The 22682-nt window shown below is 42.6% G+C and overlaps 1 protein-coding gene across 1 annotated transcript in view; it reads right to left on the bottom strand.

The window, feature by feature from the left end:
- Positions 1 to 22682, bottom strand: part of DPYS (dihydropyrimidinase) — a gene marked incomplete at both ends in the record, with an annotated part of 82579 nt that overhangs the window by 23059 nt on the left and 36838 nt on the right. The window contains one exon of the mRNA XM_080694439.1: positions 21879 to 22021. Within this exon, the coding sequence (XP_080550565.1) occupies positions 21879 to 22021 (143 nt within the window). The remainder of the gene's footprint in view (positions 1 to 21878; positions 22022 to 22682) is intronic.

The raw sequence follows: 22682 nt of genomic DNA, 5'->3' as shown, positions 1-22682 counted from the left end.
CTGTTATGGTCAAAAATGTTAGAGTTAAAGATGAATGTTACCGTTTTGGGGGTAAGGGTTACTGTTTAGGGGAGCAGTCCCCAGAGACCTTTGTTAGGCCCCCGGAAACAATTCCCCTAAAAAAAAACAACCGTGGGTTCTTGTCCTGAGCTAAAGATAGACATGCAATAGCCCGGACTCTTGCTGAAGATTTAAAGGAGTTTATTAAAAAGATAGAAATACAGAAGACAGTCACAGCCCCATGCCATGGGGAGTGGTTCACATGAATTCACTGAAATACAAAACCCAGAATAGTTTTTATAGACATAAGACCCTCCATCTTGTTCTATGTAACTCTGACAAAGGTAAAGTCCATCCCTCTTGATTTTCCCGCTGAACTTTGGTCTTCGTCCAGGTTTCTCCTTTCCAGAAGGTTGATCCCCTACTTCCATCCTAGCTAGATTATCAATTCTTATGTAAACCTGTCTTTAGAATGAGGAAGTCCTAGCTCCCCTTCTCTTTCCACTTGCTAATTACCTTTAGATAGGTTAATTTACATTACAATAGCTACTTGCTTCCTGGCTGAAACCAAGTTCTTCCTCAGGTCTGCCCACAAAATACTTTTTGAAATATATTTATTAATAATCAGAGCTTTTTTTCACATCTTCCTAGGCCATTCCCAATACTGGTACAAACATGAGGCTTTGAAGGAGAAATTATAAGGCTTAAACTCAACAAGTAAGAGAACCACAAAAGAAAAAATGGCAGACAAGCATGGGAAGGGAGAAAGAGAGAGAAGGGCAGGAATAAAGAAAAGCAAAGAAACAAGAATAAAAGGAGCACAAAGAAGGGAATAAAAACATGATCGAAAGGATATAGAGGCAGAAGGACACACCATCGAGGGTCCCAGCAAGTTCAAGGCTTGAGAATCTTGTTTAATCTCTAGACAACACAATCTCCTATGTCCACTTAGCCAGTGAGGAAATGGAGACTCAGAAAATGGAGACTTGCCGAGTCACAGTATTTAGGAAAGAGAAGTCAAACACAAGCAGGCTGATCTAGCTCTGCCCTGCTACCACACCCCTGCTCCCTGCTCGAGGATAAAAGTGCTAAGTTCTTCCTCTATTGCAAAGATTTCAGAATGCTCATCATCTTAACAGTAATGATCTGCTTGCCACCTGGGTGAAGACTCAGTGACAGCTAATCATCTCCTGCAGCCAGGGCTCACTCTGACATTCCATCGACCCTCCGAAAATAGAGCTTCTGAGATGCTCTGTCAGAGCTGGGAGCACAGCCTCCAGATTAGCCAGGAAGTGGTCTGGTTTGAGCTCGGCCCAAGCCTGAAGGCACCTGTTTCCAGGAGCAGGGCTAGCGGTCAGCTCCCAAGTCGCTGGGGCTAATGTAGTCACTGTGGCGTGCCCCGAGGCAGGCACGAGGCTCAGAGTCCCAGGTGGTGATGCTGATGCAGAAATACAAACTGGGAGCCTGACTCAGCTTCTCCACGGAGTGTGCCTCGGGCAAACTTACCCAGAGCAAAGTGGGAAGGGAGTGACTGGGTGCGAAATGTTATCTGCCTCTGCCAGACACCCAGAGATTCTCGCTGACTTGAGCAGATTGGGGTAATAATAGCCAAGTTCACGGGGTGCTTACTCTGTTGCAAAAAAAAAGTCCTATTTCTTAACTCCTTGACTCTACATAGCAGCCTTTGAATATGGTGTAATAGGTATTCCCATTTGACAGATGAGGATATTAAAGCAAACCATGGCTAAGCAGCTCACTGTTCTACACTTACACGCACGGGGCAGGATTGCAAAGCCAGGTGCCCGGCTCCAGAGACCAAGCTTCAGCCTGTGCGATGGGTGCTCCTTCCCTGCCTACCCCTTTGGGAGTCTGAAAACTTTATCATTTAAGAGCATAGACACTGGGGTCCACCAGGCCTGCCCGGGTCCCAGCTTTGCCCGTCCACCTTCTCTGAACCTCAGTGTCTTCCTCCTTAATATGGATACCTGAGAGCCAGGTGTGGTGGCTCACACTTGTAATCCCAGCATTTGGGGGGCTGAGACAGGAGGATGGCGGTTTGAAGACAGCCTCAACTACTTAGTGAGGCCCTTTGCATTCAGTGAGACCCTGTTCTAAAATAAAGAATAAAAAGTAGGACTGGGGGTGTAGCTTGGAGGTAGAATGCCCCTGGGTTCCATCCCCAGTATCGGATAACTGAATTGATGATGGCACCTACCCATCAGGGGGTAGAGGTGGGAATTTGTGGCAGCCAATCTGTCATGCCAGATCATCTGCTGACCTCCCCAGCCCCACCTGAGGGGGGTCCTGTCCTGCAGCACTTGCTTTCCCCTACAGGCTCCTGGACCCAGACCAACAGCAGACACCACATGGCCAGGGGCACAGGAACAAGAACATGTTGGGTCCTACCCTCTCCCTGGGGCTCCAGCTCCTGCTGGGCTCAACACAGACTCTAGCCCCAACTCTGAGAACGGTCAAGTCTTCCACATGGATGTGTGTGGTGTGTACATGGACATATATATGGATGCAGACACACACACACACACACACACACACACACACACACACACACACACGGTTCTACTTTTCAAAACTGAACCCTGACTAATATATCCTGGATGGTTTGTTTTAGGGATAGTTGTTCACAGAGATTTCTTCCTTCTTTCCTTCCTTCCAACGTATGTGCAGGGAGGTACTTGAGATTTAATCCAGGGGCATTCTACATCTGAGCTATACTCCCAACCCTATTTTATTTTATTTTATTTTATTTTATTTATTCGGTACTAGAGATAGAACCCAGGAGCATTCTACCTCTGAGTTATACTTCCAGCCCTTATTATTTTTTAAAAAATTTTGAAACAGGGTCTAAGTTGCTGAGTCTGGCATCAAACCTGTGATTCTCCTACGTCAACCTCCCAAGTACTTTTTCTTTTTAAAAATAGGATCACACGAAATTCCTCATGGCCTCCCTAAGTTGCTCAGGGTGGCTTAAAACCTGCAATACTCCCCTTTCAGCCTCTCAAATGCTGGGATTACAGGCATGTGTCATCATACCCAGATTCATTCTTTCATTTGTTTTTTGCAGTACCAGGGATGGAATCCAGGGGCATTCTACCTCCAAACTCCAACCCTATTTTTTTAATTCTTTTTTTGAATTTTGAAACAGGGTCTCACTGAGTTGTGAAGGGTCTTGCTAAGTAGCTGAGTCTGTCCAGGAAACACGGTCCTGATCCTCCAGTCTCCGCCTCCTAAATGCTGGGATTGCATACATGTGCCACCATGCCAGGCTTTCCTTGTCTTTTGAAATCTGAAAGCATTCAGCCTTGACATCTTCATTTGCTTTCTTTACATTTACTGCTAGCACCTCAGTAGCTGGACACCATGGTCAAGGTCACCAGTGATGACTCTGATGAAGAAAAATAAACTTATTCAGTCACAGCCTCCATTCACAGCGTGTTCACATACTGAACCTCATGCCAGAAGCTTTTCATGCATTATTTTATTTAAATGCTCATGACAACTCTACAGAAGCAGGGTTTTTATATTTATTTTATAAGTGAAGAAATCAAGGCTCAGGAGATTCTAATCTCTAGGAATAAGTAAGAATCTCTGTGACTCCGGTGCTAAGTGTTCAGCCACTGCACAATCTTGCACATTGCAAACAGCCCACCCAGAATGCAAGTCTGAAGTTAAATGCACATTTAAAAGAAGAGTGGCCCCATCTTCTTCCAAAAATACAGGAGTACCTTAAAAAGAAAGCATGTGGCCGGGCGTGGTGGCGCACGCTTGTAATCCCTGTGCTTGGGAGGCGGAGACAGGAGGATTGCACTGGTTTGGAGCCAGCCTTGCTGGTTTAAGAGACCCTGTTTAAAAAAAAAAAAAAAAAAAAAATATATATATATATATATATATATATATATATATATATATATATATATATTAGGTCTGGGAGTGAAGCCCGGAGGTAGAAGGGCTTCCAGGAACCCCAGTACCACCAAAAAATAAAAAAAAGCATGTGATAAAATAGAATAATTTAAAATTAAAAAAAAACAGACCATCAAAATTTGAGAAGATGGTGCTAGGCACATGAGTAGTTGAATTTAGGTCTACAGAGAAGAATCTACTCATTAGCACACATTTTATGCAAGACCTTTCCCCCAAATCTGGCAACAAAAGAATGAACCAATTTTAAGGCATATCATCATGTTTTCTTTTAGACATTATATAAAATTTATTCTCAGAGGTACCAGAAAAAACAATAAACGAGATGGGAGGAGAGTAGTGGTCCTGCCATCTATTCAGACATTAGAAACATTGATATATTAAAAACAAAACAACAATGTGGGTTTTTCATCATACTGCTGAAAGCTGTTCTTGCATCATTGAACTTTTCTTGTCTCTGGTTTATCACTTTAATAAATGGGGTAGAATTACTAATTAGACTTATAATGTTACCCATAAAGAAAGTTAGATTCAAAGAGATGAGTTTCCTAAATCCAGAACTTTACAACTGCTATTTTACAGCTCTGGCTGACCAACCCCATACAACTCTAGTCACTCTTGGCTGGAGGCAAAAACACAAAATGAAAATGGAGACATCATCTTGGTAGAAGGGCACAGAAAGCTCCTAGTTTCCTGTGGGTGCACCAGTCACTCATGTGTCTAGCGTGTACTTATGGATCACCTACTCCATGCCAGGCACTGTTCTAGATCCTGAGGATTGAGCAGTCAACCAACAAACAACAACCCTGCCCACAGGAGGCTGACACTCAAGGCATGCTATTTCTAATTCTGCAAAGACTCTTTTGTTATGAACACAATTCCAACATATCCTAGGAACAAAGTCAACATTTCCATAGTAGTAACAAGCCATGAAGCTTTACCTTCTACTCAAAACACTTTTTCAGGTAACAATGTATTTCTCTAGAACCTTGGGGAGTTTGCAAGAAATGTGACAGACCATTTAAATAAAGAGACAAATAGTATTATGTTCCCAATAGAAAAAGGTGAACAATAGGCTCGAATAGGTATTTCTTTATAAGAAAAAACAAAAAACCCAGTGACTAATAAATGAAAAAGTAGTCTACTTCCCTAGTGCTCAAATGTATGCAATTTGCAGCTGAAAGGTAACAATTTTTACCTATAAAAGAAGCAAAAATCAGAGGAAAGTAGAAGATTGTGCTGTGTCAGAAGATTGTACCCTTTGATGTAGTAATTCTGCTTTTAGTAATCTATCCAGTGGAAACAATCAAAAATTTGGTTTTAAAAGTAGCAAAAAATATGAAAAGCTGTAAAAGTTATCCATTGTTATGAAACCTAGATGAAGAACATAACAAAGAGAAATTATATAGATAATCTTCCCCCCAGGCCACAGTTCCATGCTGTCAGGCAGAGCAGCTGAGAATCAAAGGATTCCAAAATATACTTGGATCATCCCAAAAAACGAAGGATTCTAAAATACATTTGGACCATCCAAAAAAAAAAAAAAAATGCTTAGTGACTCCACATAATGTTACATCCAAGGGTCATTCTACAGAAACCATGGTTAAAATTGTGCCTTGCCGTCATGCCAATTAAAAATGAAATGTCTGAAAGATAGGGATATGTAGAAACAGGGATGAAACTACGATTGACAAAACAACCTGGGATTCTAGGACTATTGACTCTTCTAAGCTCTAGGATCTCACATTCTTAAAGTCGTTTACTTTGATATATCCCTGCTAGTCTGTATATCTCTAGTGTTTTATCATTTTATATATGGTGATGATAATGATATTAATATTGCTTGCTGTTTAACTCTATCCTGGCCATCCTGGAGGTACCATCCTGAATGTATTATCTTCTTCTAAAAACTCCCAAAGGTTGGTACCATCATGTACATTTTTCTCTGGAAGGGGAGTAACTGCCCCAAGGTTTGGCACAGCGGGGATCTGACTTGTGACCTAACCATATGCTCCTTAACCATAGGGCCACACAGCTTTACACTCTGCCTTATACTGCAGTTATTTGAGTTACTTCGGGTGCTTCTTATCTGTCCAACTAGATCCTATGTTCCTGTAGGGTAAGAAATGTTTACTCAACTTTGGTCCAATGTATTGCATTCAGTTAGCATTCAATAAATGCTTGAGTCACAAAGGAACAGAGCTATAGTTGTTGTTGTTGTTGTGTTTTGTTTTTTTGTCACTCCTGTCTTTCACCACATAATTGGGAAAAATTTCTCAACTCAATTCTTTTTTCCTCAATTCTCCATACCTTCATCTTGTCTGAGTTCTTGTCCTCTCAAGCCAGACACCAACAGTAGCCTCTGATCTGACTCTCGTTCTTCCTATACATTCATTGCCCTAAAATCTCATTTAATCAGAATTCACAACTGATGAGTACAGGTGAAGACCACGCTGGCTCAGAGTGGCCAGGTGTGGGTGGTGCTCCTGACCCACCTGCCATGGGGTGACAGTCACAGTTAAGGCTTAGACTGAGGGAGTTCTGAGGACATGGGATTTTCGGTCCTGAAACTGGGAAAGTCCTGGGCAAATCAGGACAAGTTGGTCATGCTATGTCCTCCCAGCCTCCAAATCCTTTTTCCTTACTGTCACATGCTCTATAAATAATGTCATTTTGTTGGTTTGTGTTGTGCAAAGGCTAGGAAGCATAGATTTAGATCAACTCAACCTGTCACTCAAAAGACATTCAAAGCCGGGCCTGGTGGTGCACACTTGTAATCCCAGTATTTGTGAGGTTGAGACAGGAAGACCCGGGTTTGCAGCCAGCCTCAGCTACTCAGTGAAGCCCTTTGCAACTCAGTGAGACCCTGTTTCAAAATTTAAAAAAAAACAGGGTTGGGGATATTGCTTGGAGGTAGAATGCCCCTGGGTTCCATCCCCAGTATGCAAAAAATAGATAAAATAAAATAAATAAAAATAAAATAAGACATTCAATTGCTCAAACTGCATCACAGAAAATCTTCTATTCTTAATCTAGCATTCTAGCATTCAAAGCCGTTGGCAGTCTGGCCAAGTCTAATCTTATCTTCATTTTCTTGACATCTTGACCCCTTTATTCTCTACTGTTTTATTATCCCTGAATGTATCTTTCCTACTTACCCTCATTTACCCCTGACATCTCCATCTGGATCGTTTTTCAACCACCTGTCCACCTAACCAGAGCCATTTCCAAGGATTCCCTTAGTTCAATTCCCTTTCCCCAGCCCAACCCAGCCTTCTGTGAGGTATTCACAAATGACCTTAACTGAGGATAATTATTTGGAACACTCATTTATCAAGGATTCAAGTACCCGATCCCTTCCCCACTGCTTGTACTAATGTGCTAAGCTGTTGTTCTTTTCTTCCAAAAATGATGTGTCCTTTCCCATGTCTATATCTCCTCTGTCCACCCCAAACATCAGCTCTTTGATGGAAGATATTATGCCTTGTATTTATGCCTGCCACAGTTCTCAGCAATTTCTTATACACTGTAAGCATTCAGAGAATATATGTTGGGGCTGGGATGTAGCTCAGTGGCAAAGCACTGGCTTTGCTGGTGCAGCTCTCTAGGTTCCAAAAAGACACACAAAAAAATCCCTTTAAAAAATAAGCTAAAAACAAACAAAGAATATATGTTTACAGGTAACTGATTAATACTGCCATTTCCCTCTCTCATGGTAGGAATTCAATAAGCTTTCGGCACAGATAAACACTCCCCTTTAGTTTTGCATGTGAGTAAATTGCCTTCTTTTTATTCTGACTCCAGAATTTGAGCTTTCCTTAAATGCCTGGCAAGAGAATAGAACTGAGAGTGAAACCGAAACATTTCCTGGAGAGATACAAAGGGCAGAGTCATGGGACGAGGTGACAGTGGGGAGCTGAGAGGAAAGAAACATAACAGAGAGGTAAAGAAACTGCCTTCAAAAACTTTGGAGAAGCAAAGAGCATCGCAAATGTAGAAAAAGATACAGTGAAAAAGACCACATATGGGTATGGGGGGGGGGATAAAAAAAAAAGCTATCTATATTAGAAGACAGCTAGAAAACCATGTGCAAAAATCTCTGGCACAAATGCCAAGCCCTGTCCCGAGGGGGCGGCCTGTCTGACCCCAGCAGAAGGCACTGTTGTGGCTCTGCACAGATGGCCAGCCTCACACGCTTGTCCGGGGAGGCCGCTCTTTGCCCACACAGCTCGCAGTACCAATTACAACACCAGAGGCAGGCATGGTGAATGGATGGAAAATTTCCTTGAGGCAACATTATCACAGCATAAAAAACAATATTGATCCATTTGCCTCCCAGCCAAAGAGAAATCAAGTTAGACAAAGGAAATTAGGTAATAGGTTTAATGCGACTCTTGTCGCAGCTGCAAAATAAACCTAATGTTCCCTGACTCTCCGTCCCATTCTCTGAGCTGTGCTCAGCCACTCTTTGCTGAGGGCGCCGGGTGGGTGTTCTGCACACACACGAAATTATTTCAACTAAAAAGTCAACGGCCTCCTGGTATCCAAAGAAGCTCCACTGCCAACAGGACATGCCGGAGACTGATGTTGTCCAAGAGCACTGGCAGATTTGCAGGGACCAATGCTTTGCTCCAGCCAAGTACAGAGCTGTGACCAAGGACAGTCAGCAATCTGCCGCCCAGAGCATCGCGGGCAGCACTGACCTTGCATTTGCACGCCTCTGCGAGTGTGTAAGAGTCAGGAATGTGAGGACCAAAGTGTGTGTCCGTGCAAAGTCTGTGGAGCTGTAGGCAGAGGCCCAGGGAGCAGGAAACAGGCACCGACGTGCATGTGTCTTGGCTGGGTGCTGGGAGTCTATATTCCAAAGATTTGCTGTGCAGTTAGAAAGTCAGAATGACAAAATAGGTAGAGACTCCAGTTCAAAAGTGAGTATTTAGCTGTGGCACCTTGAGGGGTGAGCGGGGCTCCCAAGCCTGGATGTCCTTCATGCCTGTCCCCTCACAGGCCAGCTCCGGATCCACAGGCTTCGTTTCTATGACTCTTGTTTGGTCATTCTAGGCCGAGAGTCTTCAGAAATGTGGGCTTACTCTGCAGGGAGAGCTCACACCTGGGACATCAATTCAAAAAACCAAAGAGACGGCCGGGCATGGTGGCGCACGCTTGTAATCCCCGCGCTCGGGAGGCAGAGACAGAAGGATTGCGCAGGTTCAAAGGCACCGCGCGTGCTGGCTTAGGAGACCCTGTTTCCAAATAAAAATGTAAAAATAGGTCTGGGAGTGTAGCCCAGAGGTAGAAGGGCTTCCAGAAACCCCAGTACCACCAAAAAAACAAACAAACAAACAAAAAAAAAAAACAAAAACAAAGAGACAGAGGCCAAAAGCAGAGGCCAGCACCTCTCTCCTGGCCCCGCCCTTACTGCCTGGGTAGCCTGACCTTATCCAGCCACCTGCTAAGTCCCCAGCATGCAACAAAAGCTCAGTATATGGGCTGAAGAAATGAAAGTGGGACGAGATAAAATGCAGTAGAGGTGAAAGAAAAGTTCTGCATTTAGTTGCAAAGATCAAGCAATCTTGGATGTTTCTACTGGGAAAAATGTGACCACATTTTATGTAAAATAAATCAAGGGATAGCTGGATGCCCTAGAGAAATTCTAAAACAGGTACACAAACATCTACAGTGTCTGAAATAGTGAAACACCGAAAGCAATCCAAATGCCCACCAGCAAAAGGACTGAGTCAATTATGGCAGACTCACAAAATAGAATACTGTTCGGCCATGAAAAATGAGTGCCCCAAACCTACACATTCAGCGTGGACAAGTCCAGCAAACATAATATGGAGAAAGTTTCACAGTAGGTATGTAGTACCATACAACTCATAAAAACTATAAGTTCACACAATATATTGCATTTATACGGATGTGTGAGTGTGTGTGTGTGTGTGTGTGTGTGTGTGTGTGTATATATATATATATATATATATATATATATAGAGAGAGAGAGAGAGAGAGAGAGAGAGGTTATTTTTTTGATGCAGCTAATGAAAGAATATTCTAATAATTTCAAATATCCCAGAAGGAACTGGACTGTTTGCTAGGACAGTAAGTTCCCTACACTAGCAGTCATCAAGCATGAGTATGGGGACTCTATTTGGCGTGTTCGTCACATTACCATGAATGTTATGAGTTTATAACTCTGTGAGTCTAAACCATTTTGTCAATTGTACACCCATCGGAATCCTCTGCGGGGCTTATTAAAACACAGATTGCTGGGCTCTCCCACTAGAGTTTCTGAGGTAGCAGGTTTGGGTAGGGCCTGAGAATTTACATTCTCAACAAATTCCTAATGATAATGTTGTTAGTCCAAGGCTCATACGGTGCAAACCTCTGTTCTTCAATAAAAGTAAAGGTAAGCCAGCTTAAAGAAAAGGCTACCCTTCCGCGAACGACTGCCTCCCATCACACTTCCACTGAGATCCTCTCCCTTTTTACTCTGTCTTCTCTTCCCTCCATGATGAAGTGCCCAGGTATTTAAGATGACTAACCGGCATCGGTGATGAATCTGAGACCAAAACCAGAGTTGTTGGATCCATGAAGGGATTCAACCTAAAATAAGCCATTTGGTGCATGGGTATAGTGATGGCAAGCAGCTCCTGACTCTTGAAAAACCACTGATCTCTCTGCCAAGCACTACACTGGGGAAAAAGACAAGACAGCTGAGGAAGATTCTCTTCTCTTTTTGACTCAAAGAGAAAAATATAAAATGTGAGTCTTGAACCAGTTGAAAGAGCAGGCAAGCAAAGTCCAGAAAATCATTTTAAATCACATATTTGTTCACCAGCCCAAGACTATTGGTATCTGGCTTATTCATCCAACAAATAGTTATTGAACTCCTAAATGTACCTGGAGTGGTATAGAAAAACAGGCAAATTCCCAAAGCAGAAACTTACAGAATCCATGTCAGGTAGGAAGAAAAATAAATACAGCAGGTGTTCAGCTAGGAAAGTGTGAGCCTTCTACACAGCCTCACCTGGGGGCACTCTGCCCAGTTCTAATGCTGAAAATAAACTCTGCTTACTCTGACGAAGGCGGATGGTCAGAGATAGAAGGGATAACTGTGACTCATTTAGAAGCCGCCTATCTTTTATAATTTGGAAAATCATGCAGCTATTAGTAGTAAAGTCCCCAGAAATAATTTTCTAGTTCACTTAAAAGGTTCAGTTGCATAACAACATGTTTAAATAACAACTTGGAAAATAGTGGTTAAAAATTGACCATACAGAATCAGCAAAGCCAGCTTTTTTCTTTCCATGCAGAGTTCAGCCCCCCTTTTTTCCCCTCAAATCCAGTCTTCCTCCTCCTCCTCTTCTTCTTCTTCTCCTCCTCCTCCTCCTCCTCCTCCTCCTCCTCCTCCTCCTCCTCCTTCTTCTTCTTCTTCTTCTTCTTCTTCTTCTTCTTCTTCCTCTTCCTTTTTTTTTGGTGGTTCTGGGGTTCCTGGAAGCCCTTCTACCTCCGGGCTACACTCCCAGACCTATTTTATATTTTTGAGACAGGGTCTCTTACGCCAGCGCGGCTGGCTTCGAACCTGCGCGATCCTCCCGTCTCCGCCTCCCAAGCGCGGGGATTCCAAGCGTGCGCCACCACGCCCGGCAAATCCAGTGTCTTCTGAAGGCCATGAAATGAATCTTGGGTGGTTTGTTTGACTTGTTTTGCTGTAACTGATTTTTAAAAGATATCAGCTTTGTGGGCATTGAGGAATTTGGGTTTTGTTGGGCTGAGCCAAAATAACTTGTTCAAGCTTCTCAATTATAGTCATTCTTGATGACAAGTGAAGGTGCACAAGAAATCTGGGAGGTACAGTTTTTATATGAAGTATAATTTTAGTATATTTTGGTCCCATCCAAATTAAGTCATTATAAAATGACCTTTCTTAACTGAAGGTTGAACCCAGAGGCATTCTACTTCCAAGCCAGATCCCCCAGCCCTATTTTATTTTTAACTTTGAAATAAGGTCTCACTAAGTTGCTGAGAGACCTTACTAAGTGACTGAGACTGGCCTCCAATCTGCAATCCTCCTGTTTCAGCCTCCTTTGTACTTAGATAAGTACTCAGACTTCTGAGTGATAATAGCTAGTAATAGCTTCAGCTAATTGCATAAACTGACCACCCACTACTAACTGGCTACCTACTGTGTGCCCAGTACTACAGCACACTAATTATGTATCAAGTATTTTATGTACACTATTTTTGTGTGTGTGTGTGGGTTTGGGGATGGAACCCAGAGGCATTTGACCTCCAAGCTACACCCCTTGCCCAATTTTTTTTATTCTTTATTTTGAAACAGAGTCTCACTGAGTTGCAGCGGGCCTCACTAAGTAGCTGAGGCTGTCTGCAAACCACAATCCTCAGGTCTCAGCCTCCCAAATGCTGAGATTACAAGAGTGCGCCACCACGCCCGGCTTTATGTACACTATTTTAAACACTCACAACATTGCCCTGAAATAAATACCATCTTGACTGTTTAACAAGAAATCAAAATTTGGAAAAATTGTGTACTATTTCCAAAGTCACACATAGCCTATAAATGGCAGTGGAAACTTTGAGCTCCTAAGCCGCCATCATCATCATCATTATTATTATTATTATTATTATTATTATTATTATTATTATTATACTGGGGATTTACCTCTGAGCTACACCCCCAGTCCTTTTTATTTGTTATTTTGAAACAGAGTTTTGCTAAGGTGCAGGGTGTCTCACTAAGTTGCTGAGGATGACCCCAAACCTCCGTCTCGGCTTCCCAAGTACCGGGGTTATGATTATACACCACCACACCCAGCTTAACTCTTTCTGTTTACATTGTGGTTTTGCAGGCTGGGTTTTGGGTGGATAGCAAAAAGACACTTATTCCTGAAGGTACTTCATCAGAAAATTGTCATAATTACTCCCTAACTTGGCGGTGATGGCTCCGTGGAGGGTGCCTTCCTTCGCAGCTGTGCGGAGCCCTGCCTCAACCACCTGGAGCAACATCCAGCTGTCGTGCAGCCTTGTGAGCTCACAAAGACAACACCGGGAAAGTTGAGACACAAATCGTCTCCATTTCCACTTGTGCACCTGGTCCCCCACATCCTCCTCCCACACGGCGCGCACTGGGCTGAGGGCTGGGGCAGGAGTAAGGTATTGATGCTCTTAGAACCAGGCCTGACAGCTGTCTTCAGGCTGCCCAGCATCTATAGGCAGAATTTCTGGTTGTGGGAGAGGGCATATGTGTGTGTATGCTCCTATGCTTCTTGTTTGGAAGAGAAGGACTGGTATAGAAATGGGGTGATACACAGCATACAGTTTCCAGGGAGAATGCCTAGTAGCTTCTATGAAACAGCTGCTGATCATATAACCGAACGCATGAGCCATAATCATCACTATTTGGCAAAGGGCACCTGGGTCTTCACCTTTCCTTCTCCCCACACTCTGTGACCCCCACTCCTCAAGGATAGATGTCATTCTTCCATTGTCTTATTTCGTACACAAGGCCCTCTCTGGAACCCAGGGGAGCACAGTTGGCCATAAACTGCAAGTCATTACTCTTTACTGAATATAAAGTTAAGTTCATTTATCTCTCTCTTCAATGAGAAAGGGAAGGGAATTAAGCAGGAAAGACAGACGGCACAATGCCGGCAAGAATGGCGTATTCAAGGTCAAAGCCTCCTGTAATTGAGTTAAAAAAATAAACTAAAATAACTGTGAAGCAAAAATATGCCTGCTCTGCAGAACACAGTGCAGCTAGAAGTCTTCATTAAATGTTCCAGTGCACAAAATGTGTTTGCAGTGTGTTTGTGTGCTTGAGATGCTGTGAGATACCCTGTAGCTCATAAATACTGAAAAGGGACAGTTGCCATAGCAACTAAGTGCTATTTAATGAATGCTGAAGAACCGCAGCTCAGAGGATAGCCTTCAATTGCCAGAACAGGCATTACTGCTGCTGCCATGGGCTCGCAAGTTTCTTGGGTGCCATCCTCTCTAATAAGCTTTTTAACCAGTTGGCCATTTTGGCTGATCTCTGTCTTGACCACAGGGCACCATGAGATTTTTTTGATACCTCACGAAAATCATACTCCTGATTTCTTCCCCTTGACTCCAAGGACCAAAACATTCTACTGAAATGGGTCAAAGGTGTCGAGAGGGAGTACGTCCTTAAATTTAAAGCTTTCGCCCAACTAGTGGAGCATCAGGACACATACTTCTGTCATAAGCAATAGACAATGGCTCAGTGAGCCGTCAGGCCAAATACAGCAAACTGTTTTGCTTCTTAAAAAAAAAAAAAGGTGGATGTTCCCTTTGCACTAAATGCAGCATGCTTTTTATTGTGCAATGACACAGAAGAGCCACTGCAGTCCATTTTTGCAGGAACTTTTTGCTAGCTAGTAATCTTTCATCAGACTATCCAAGCATTCCCTTCAGGCTCCCACTCCCAATTCTCTTTCACTATCCATCACCGCATGTCAAATAATATCTCACCCTGGAATCATCCAGCTCTTTATAGATTTATAAGAAGAAGGGGGAAAAAAAGCACGCCTGCTTTTCTTTTCACTGATGTCCCTTGGTGACTTTGATGATCTTTAAGGTTACAGATTGTATGGTGAGTACACTTACTTCTACCATGCCATTAATAATGGAACAAGAATAATAATAATAATAATAAAAGCCCGAAAACATCTATGTACCATGAAGCCAAAAATCATTAGCAAAAGAATCCCTTCTGCAGAGGCCGGTTTGTTCTTGCATAACAGCCAGCTCCAAGGGCCTGGTTGGAGCTGCGGAGCTCAATGTGGGCTGTGGGCGCCGCCTTCAGGATCTACGGTGCAATGCTTGAAGGCTGGGCCATGGCTTTTGCTACAATCATTGGAAGGAAATTTTGCAAGAAAATTCTGACCACTGTCTAATAGTGTGGTCAGACAGAAAGCGTGCACACCCAGAGCCTGCAGTTAATGTTAAAATCAGGTAGGTAGGCCAGGTGTGGTGACGCACGCTTGTAATCCCCGAGCTTGGGAGGTGGAGACAGGAGGATGGCGCAGGTTCGAAGCCAGCCTCGTTGGCCTAAGAGACCCTGTTTCCAAATAAAAATATAAAAATAGGTCTGGGAGTGTAGCCCGGAGGCAGAGGGGCTTCCAGGAACTGCAGTACCACACACAAAAAAATCAGGTAGGTAGCATAAAAGGGAGGTACTTCTTGCAAGATAAAACCCTTCCACAGATATATCCATTTATTCACTTGATTAAATAATACCTCTTCACAAGATGAGCTCTCTTAAAATTGTCTGTGCCTATAATACACAGAATTAAAACTGAAGACAGCCCACGACCTCCTCAGGTTCCTTCTATCTTTTGCAGCCTGAATCTTTTCTCTCTCACATATAATTCTCAGCTTTGACCATTTCTTCCCAGGTCCCCCGATCCGTGCCTCAGTTTACCTCTACTTTCGTCTTGACTCTCAGAGCCAGATGATTCTCTTAGTCTCCTCTCTTATGTGATTTCATGTCAATGACTGCTCTAAAACAAGAAAGATCTTCTTGAAATTTTATGGCATTTTGTTTCTCTGCCTCTTGTGTGATTTTTTTTTTTTTTGTACCCCAGGTTGAACTCAGAGGCATTCTACCCCTGAGCTACATCCTCTGTTTTTGTTTTGAAACAGGGTCTTTCTAGGTTGCTGAGAGTCTAAGTTGCCGAGGCTGGTCTCAAACCTGTGATCCTCCTGTCTCAGGCTCCCAAGTACTGGATTACAGGTGTGTGCGATCACAGCAATCTTGTATAATATTTTTAGCACACCCTTTCTTAGACTGAGAACACTTGACTTTATTTCTCATCTTCTCTCCCTACATGCAGCTTCCTTTAGGACCTGGCTCTCTACGCCCCTGCCTCTCAGTATCTGGCTCTTATGAGGCACAGATTCCTGAGTGATGAAGGCAGAGCTCTTAGCACTTCACTTCCTCCTAAGAGCTCTGCTGACAGATTGCTCCCAACCCCCAAAATAAGGAGAGCACTGGAAGAAAACAAGACAGTAACGCAGTCCTTCCTCCTGTCCTTGGAAAAGCCCTTTTAAATTATATTTACCTGTAGTCATTCATCCTTTTATTTTGGGAGGGGGTTACCAGAGGTTGAGCCGGGGGAGGGGGGGATTTTACCTCTGAACTAAATCTCCAGCCCTTTTCAGTTTTTATTTTGAAACAGGCTCTCATCAAGTGGCTGAGGCTAGCCTCAAACATCCGATCCTCCTGTCTCAGCCTCCCCAAGTGGTAGGCATGCACCACCACATCCAGGATTTTTATTTTCATTTTTTTCATCAGTCATTTATTGATCATGTGCAAGAAGTTTAAAACATGAAGTGAGAAGACACCATTCTGCTCCCCACCGCAGATGCTGAACCCAGCCTTTGCTGTTTTCCTTCTACGCTGTGTAAGTGTTCCCGCCTTCTGCGCGGCGTGCAAGGCTGCACCTTCTCGCTCACCTGTTCAACAGCATCTGCGGTCCATCCACTCTGCGGATCTGGGCCAGTCCCGGATTCCAGAGAATCACTGAAAACACCAGACTAGAGCGCATCTCCTGCTCTTAAGTATGGGCTATGCCTGTTGACCTCCTGCCAAAACGTAGCGTGTGGAGGTGGTGATGGGGAGCCGTACTGCAGGGAAGCCCGGCACACACTACCTCAAACAAGTTCACCAGGGCCGAGTCATCCATATATGCCATGAAACTGGTTCTTCACGTCTGTGCTCTCCCTCCCCCAAAACTGTGGCTAGCAGCAAGGAAAACATTAGAAACATCACAATACAGAAAAAGTCCACAAAACACCTGGCCAGTACTTCTCAAAGCCATCAAGGTTCATCAAAAACAGAGTCAGAGAAAAAGGCCTGGATCAGAGGAGTCTACAGGCATTTGATGACTAATTGCAATGTGGGATTCTGGAAAGGAAACGGAGTATTGGGTAACAACGAAGCAAATCTGCAGAGAGTACAGGTTCTAGTTAACAGTAACGTATCAATATTGGTTCATCTGTTGTGATAAATGTACCATACCCATGTAAGATGTTGGTAGTAAAAAAATAGCTTCAGGGGATATGGAAATTCTCTGCACTAGCATTGCAACTTTCTGTCAATCTAAAACTATTCTGAAAGAAAACATTTTAACAAATAGAACTATATATCTGGGCATGGTGGCACATATTGTGATCCCAGTACGGGAGAGATTGAGAGAGGAGAATTGCAGGCTCAAAGACAATCTCAGCAGCTTGGGCCCTCCGCAAAGTAGTGAGACTGTTTCAAAATAAAAAATAAATCGGGGCTGGGAGTGTAGCTAAGAGGTAAAATGCTCCTTTGTTCGATCCCCAATCCCCCCCACGCCAGACCCCAGTAATATTAATGAGGGAGAGAGTGAATATAAACTTAAGCATAGTGTTGCAAGTGGGTGAGCCAGGTTCACTGGAAACAGGCTGCAGGGATGAAGAGGAAGACGCTGGAGATGGGTAGCATCTGAGGACAGTGGAAAGCTAAGGATGACCCAGGGATAATTAGAGAACGCCAAAAATACTGTGGCGTATCAGAAAGGTCCCGGCTGAGGTCATCAGCATAAATTTTGGTTGAGAGCAGCAAGGCCAGACAAGCAACTTTCTCAGTAGCAACACACAGAGATTAGAGAAAGCCGGCTGTGATGAACCCAGATAAGGACTCAGCACCGTTTCTGTGACAGCTCTCTCTTTTACCGTGAACCACGACACACACACCTTCTTCTTGTTCCTACATTCTTCCGGGTTCATTATTCCATCAAGCCTCCTCATCCATAGCCCCGCCTCTTTTTTCCCCACATTCTGCAAATTTCACATGAAAAAAGATGAATAGCAAAAGTACAAAATATCCTGACGGGGGCTTAGAGAAAATTCTTAAAGAATCTATTAAGCCAAAGAAATCCAAAGGGAGCTATATTGAGTCAATACATCTTGATCAAATTTCTCCATTTTTTCCAATAAGACAGTAAAATAAGAAAAGAAAAATCAAAATATCTCCAGTGTTTTAAAAGTGATCAGAAGGGCACCTTGTGGTTCATCTGCCACCTGGTCATCACAGGCAAACTAGGTGAGAACACCTAAAAATGAAAGTGTTCTGCAAAGCGTGGCTCCAATCAAACTAGAGAAAGATAAAATGGCCATCAAAACATAACTTTTCTTTGTGCAATATTTTCTTAGTTTACCAAGCATGCTCATATGCATTCATGGGATTCTAATGAAAATCTTGTGAAGTATGCATAACAATTATTAGTCATCTCCTTTTACATATGAGAAAGTAGATATGTAGAAATTTTTATTTTTTTTGTGGTGGTCCTGGGGTTCCTGGAAACCTTTCAACCTCCAGGCTACACTCCCAGACCTATATTTTTTAATATTTTTATCTGGAAACAGGGTCTCTTAAGCCAGCGCGGCTGGCTTCAAACCTGCACGATCCTCCTGTCTCCACCTCCCAAGTGCGGGGATTACAAGCGTGCGCCACCATGCCTGGCGATATGTAGAAATTTTATTTGTGCGTGCGTGTGTGCGTGTGTGTGTGTTTATGCATGGTACTGGGGATCAAACCTAGGGGCTCGTGCATGCTGGGCAAGTCCTCTATCACTGAGCTACACCTCCAACCCTACAGAGAGTTTAAATGACCTTCGATGGAGCTCAGGCCAGAACCTACATACCAGACTCTTGGGCCTGTGTTGATCTTCATTGTGTCTACTATTGAAACATGCATGATAGCACAGAAGAATCCTCAGAAGTATTAAAGTATATTTGTTCTACTAACGAAGACTTAGTGCCAGTAATTAAATTCCCAAATGCATTATCTTTACCCCAAAATCCACATATATAAACTTTTAAAATTCAGTTTTCTATTATGATTATTATATAAAGCGAAGGACAGTTATTATGTAAGAAATATTAAAGAGCTGATGAAAGAGATAGAAAGAAACTTAAAAGCAAAAGAAGCTTTATGGCTTGACCTTAAGTTAGTTATTCTTAGGCTAGAAAAGAGGGAAATTAGGCAGGTAATATATAGATCTTTAGAGAACAACTACACATCTGGACGATTACGTACTATTCTGAAGCAACTGAATAGGAAAGGAAGGGCGAAGCAATGTTATAGAAATCAGTGGCTGGAACTTGTGAGAAAGCGATCTAAATTTGTATAGTCTAAAAACATGACTCAAGGAGACATAATCGCAGCCTATAAATAGCCTCCAAGCAGCAATATGTGGTAAATAAAGCCAGTGAATTATTCACAACCTTACGTTCCGGTCACTTCCCTTTGTCCAGTTGTCTAAGAGAGACAATGCTTTATACCCGAGCTGCTGTCGTCCTCAGAAATAAAAACAGCCCAGGAGAACTCTGACATGACACAGAGTTAAAAAGAACCACAGGGAGTGGTGCATACCTGTAATCCCGGTACTTGGGAGGCTGAGATAGGAGGATCACAGGTTTGAGGCCTGGTTCAGCCACTAAGTGAGACCCTAAGCAACTTACTGAGACCCTGTTTTGAAATAAAAATGTAAAAAAGGTTTGGGGGTGTAACGCAGAAATAGAATGCCACTGAGTTCAACACCAGTGCTAAAAAACAAATAAACAACAAAAAATAAAACCATGGAACGGCTTTCATCGTACTGGGAATTAGACTGAATAGTTACATCACTGAATAGAGTATTTTCACTTTCCTTCACCTTTGATAAGGTGAAGAATAGAATAGAATAAAATAGCACAGAATAGAATCGAATTTTTTAAAGAAGTTTTAGTTACTGGACATCTGATTAGGAGAAAAAAATGGAACATAAACAGTCAAGCATAATATAAGGTGCTTTGCTCTGATATCCAGAGGTAGCATGGCACAGAATCTCATAAGAAACAAAAGTGTACAGTGTCGAAGCCAGGGGCTCAGGGTTCTCACAGCAGAACTGTCATTTACACTGTCACACCATTCCAGTCTTCCAGTCACTTAAAGTGATCACATTGTCAGGCGTGGTGGCGCACGCTTGTAATCCCCACGCTTGGGAGGCTGAGACAGGAGGATGGCACAGGTTCAAAGCCAGCCTCAGCTACTTAGTGAGGCCCTGTTTTCAAACAAAAAATATAAAAAAGGTCTGGGAGTACAGCCCAGAGGTAGAAAGCCTCTGGGTTCCACCCCCAGTACCACATAAAAAAAAATTTTTTTTAAAGTGGTCATATTTGTCTTCTTTACAAATCACATTTTAGGTTCTCAAGTATTTTTAAGCCCACCCAGAACCATGCAAGTAAAACTTCTCACTAATTATCATTACTATGATTTTTCCAGATGTCCTGCTTCAAAATAATCAATTTTCACAAATATATGTTCTGCATGACAGCTTTCTCCCTTTTAAAAATTTCTAGGTCTTTTGATTAAATCCTCAATCTCGTTATACCACACAATGTTTCAAAAGACCTACCTCCTTAGTGTCTACCTAGTCACAGTCAACCCAAAGACCTACGTAGTCACAGCCTAAATTGTTTGCATTGCAGGAAAGGTGGTCGTGAGCAGGACCCTACTGGGTGTATGACAACCGCCTGCACCGCGGTATTTAAATATCAGGGGTTCCCCTAATATTTAGCATGTGCGTTTCATCCACGATCATTCTAAATCCAAGCATTTTCCCCCATTGTTGTTTCAAGCACATTTTTCTCTACCCTAGTCGGGAAGATGGCCACACTTGGTTTCATTAGGTATGAGGTCCTTAAATGGGTAATAGTTCCTGATGACATAATGCCAAAGACTTTGAATTGTGCCTAATAGGTATTGTAGGGTATTTATGTAAATACTGCATTGCACGGATCATAAACTATCAATGAGGGAATATGAGAAGTGTTTGGGCAAAGGCTACTTGGCGTGCGCATGGCCTGCTGACCTCATGAACTGGCCCCTGGGTGGGGACACTGAGTGCCCACAGGATTGTGTCGAGCACAAAAACAGAAGTGTTTTCCAAGAGACTGTCTGGGGCTTGATTTTAGGCTCATGACCATAGTAGCTTGGTAGTCCAGATGGTCATCTTTTTCACAGTGGGTGGCTCAGTTGAGCTTCAGTGGAAGCTGGGTCTTTGTGACAATATCATCTCAAGAATCTATAGACTTTTAAAAAACATAAAAGGCTTCAAATAAATGCCTATACATTGAAAGCAGAGGGGTCTATAGTATTCCTGTTGATACATGAATTTCTGCGTGCGTGCGCGTGCACACACACACACACACACACAAAACTATGTGCGATTTCCTTCACTATAGCTGCAAAGTTTATGGGAAACACAAATCAGAATGCAGGTGCTGTCTGTACTAACATCCTATAAGGAGAAATTAATAGAGCTTCAGCCTCTATTGAATGCTTTCCTGAGTTGGTGGAATTTGCCAGAACTGCAATATTAACGAAGAATTATGGAAATTGAAAACAAAAAGCTGGAGTCTACTGGGAATGATCGGCTCAAGATGAACTCAACTGAAAAATTTGGCTAACTAGCAGTGGCATCTTTTGTGCTGGAACTTTTCTGTCCAAAAGCTTTAAAAAGGGTATAATTATTTTTGAGTTTTCAATTCAGTCTTTTTCAAATTAAGCCTTCTATTTTCTTCATTCTTCTGTAACCTTTTCTCCATGTGAACACAGACATTTTCCAGGCACTGAAGTGGTAAATTCATACCGGTTTTCTATACATATCCATTTCCAGAGAAGGCAACACAACTTTGGCATCCTCCATGCCAAGAAAAACAAAGAAGTATTTCTGTATCAAAACCTATATCTTGTGCACAGGCTCAAAATTCCTGAACATGGCTAAGAAGAAGTGGATGATTAAGGCCAAAGCAAAATTTCTTTGCAAGTTAGTGCTTTTTCTCCATGGTGAAGGCAGGGAATAGAGTTAAGTTAGACTTACCGTGTGGCTTTTGGGTCCCAAATCACAATGTCAGCATCTGATCCTACAGCTATTCTTCCCTTTCTTGGATAAAGATTAAAGATTTTGGCTGCATTTGTGCTGGTAACTGCCACAAATCGGTTTTCATCCATTTTACCACTGTGCTATAAAACCATTCAAAAGAGAAAATATATTTGTTATGATGAGCAAATACTAAAAAGTCTTCTATCAATAAAAAGTACAAGACTTGCATTTCTTAAACCAAACACAACTGCACCTGATTTCTCACACTGAAAAGCTGACCACATCTGTGGTGCTGGTAAGTACTTAGCGATCATAATGATAATGATGGAGATGACGGGTAACAGATGGAAGCCTGAAGATGACTTTTCAAAAACCCATCAGTTTAAAAAAAACAACTCCACTATTTTTCCCTATCCTTTCAAGAATGATACAGAATTGCTGCATATGAAGGCTAAATGTTGGCAGAAGTATTTCAACTCTCATTTAAAGTTTTCTACCGCCACCTACTATATTTATGACCTAAATTACTGCAAACCTAGATTTAGAGTATGATCATGTAGAAAGGTAGGTAAAATATTATAGAATTAAAATAAGATGGCCAATGAAGCTTTTAAATCAGGCAATGATGCTTTTAGAAAGATGAGAAATCAACTTCAGAAGTTCAATTTTTTTTGTGTGGTGGTGGTACTGGGGTTCCTGGAAACCCTTCTACCTCGGGGCTACACTCCCAGACCTACTTTTTATATTTTTATTTGGAAACAGGGTCTCTTAAGCCAGCCTCTTGAAGCTAGCGAGGCTGGC

The sequence above is a fragment of the Muscardinus avellanarius genome, assembly GCF_963383645.1.
Source record: "Muscardinus avellanarius genome assembly, chromosome: 4".
In the NCBI taxonomy this organism is placed as follows: domain Eukaryota; kingdom Metazoa; phylum Chordata; class Mammalia; order Rodentia; family Gliridae; genus Muscardinus; species Muscardinus avellanarius.
This window is presented reverse-complemented; position numbering and strand designations above follow the sequence as displayed.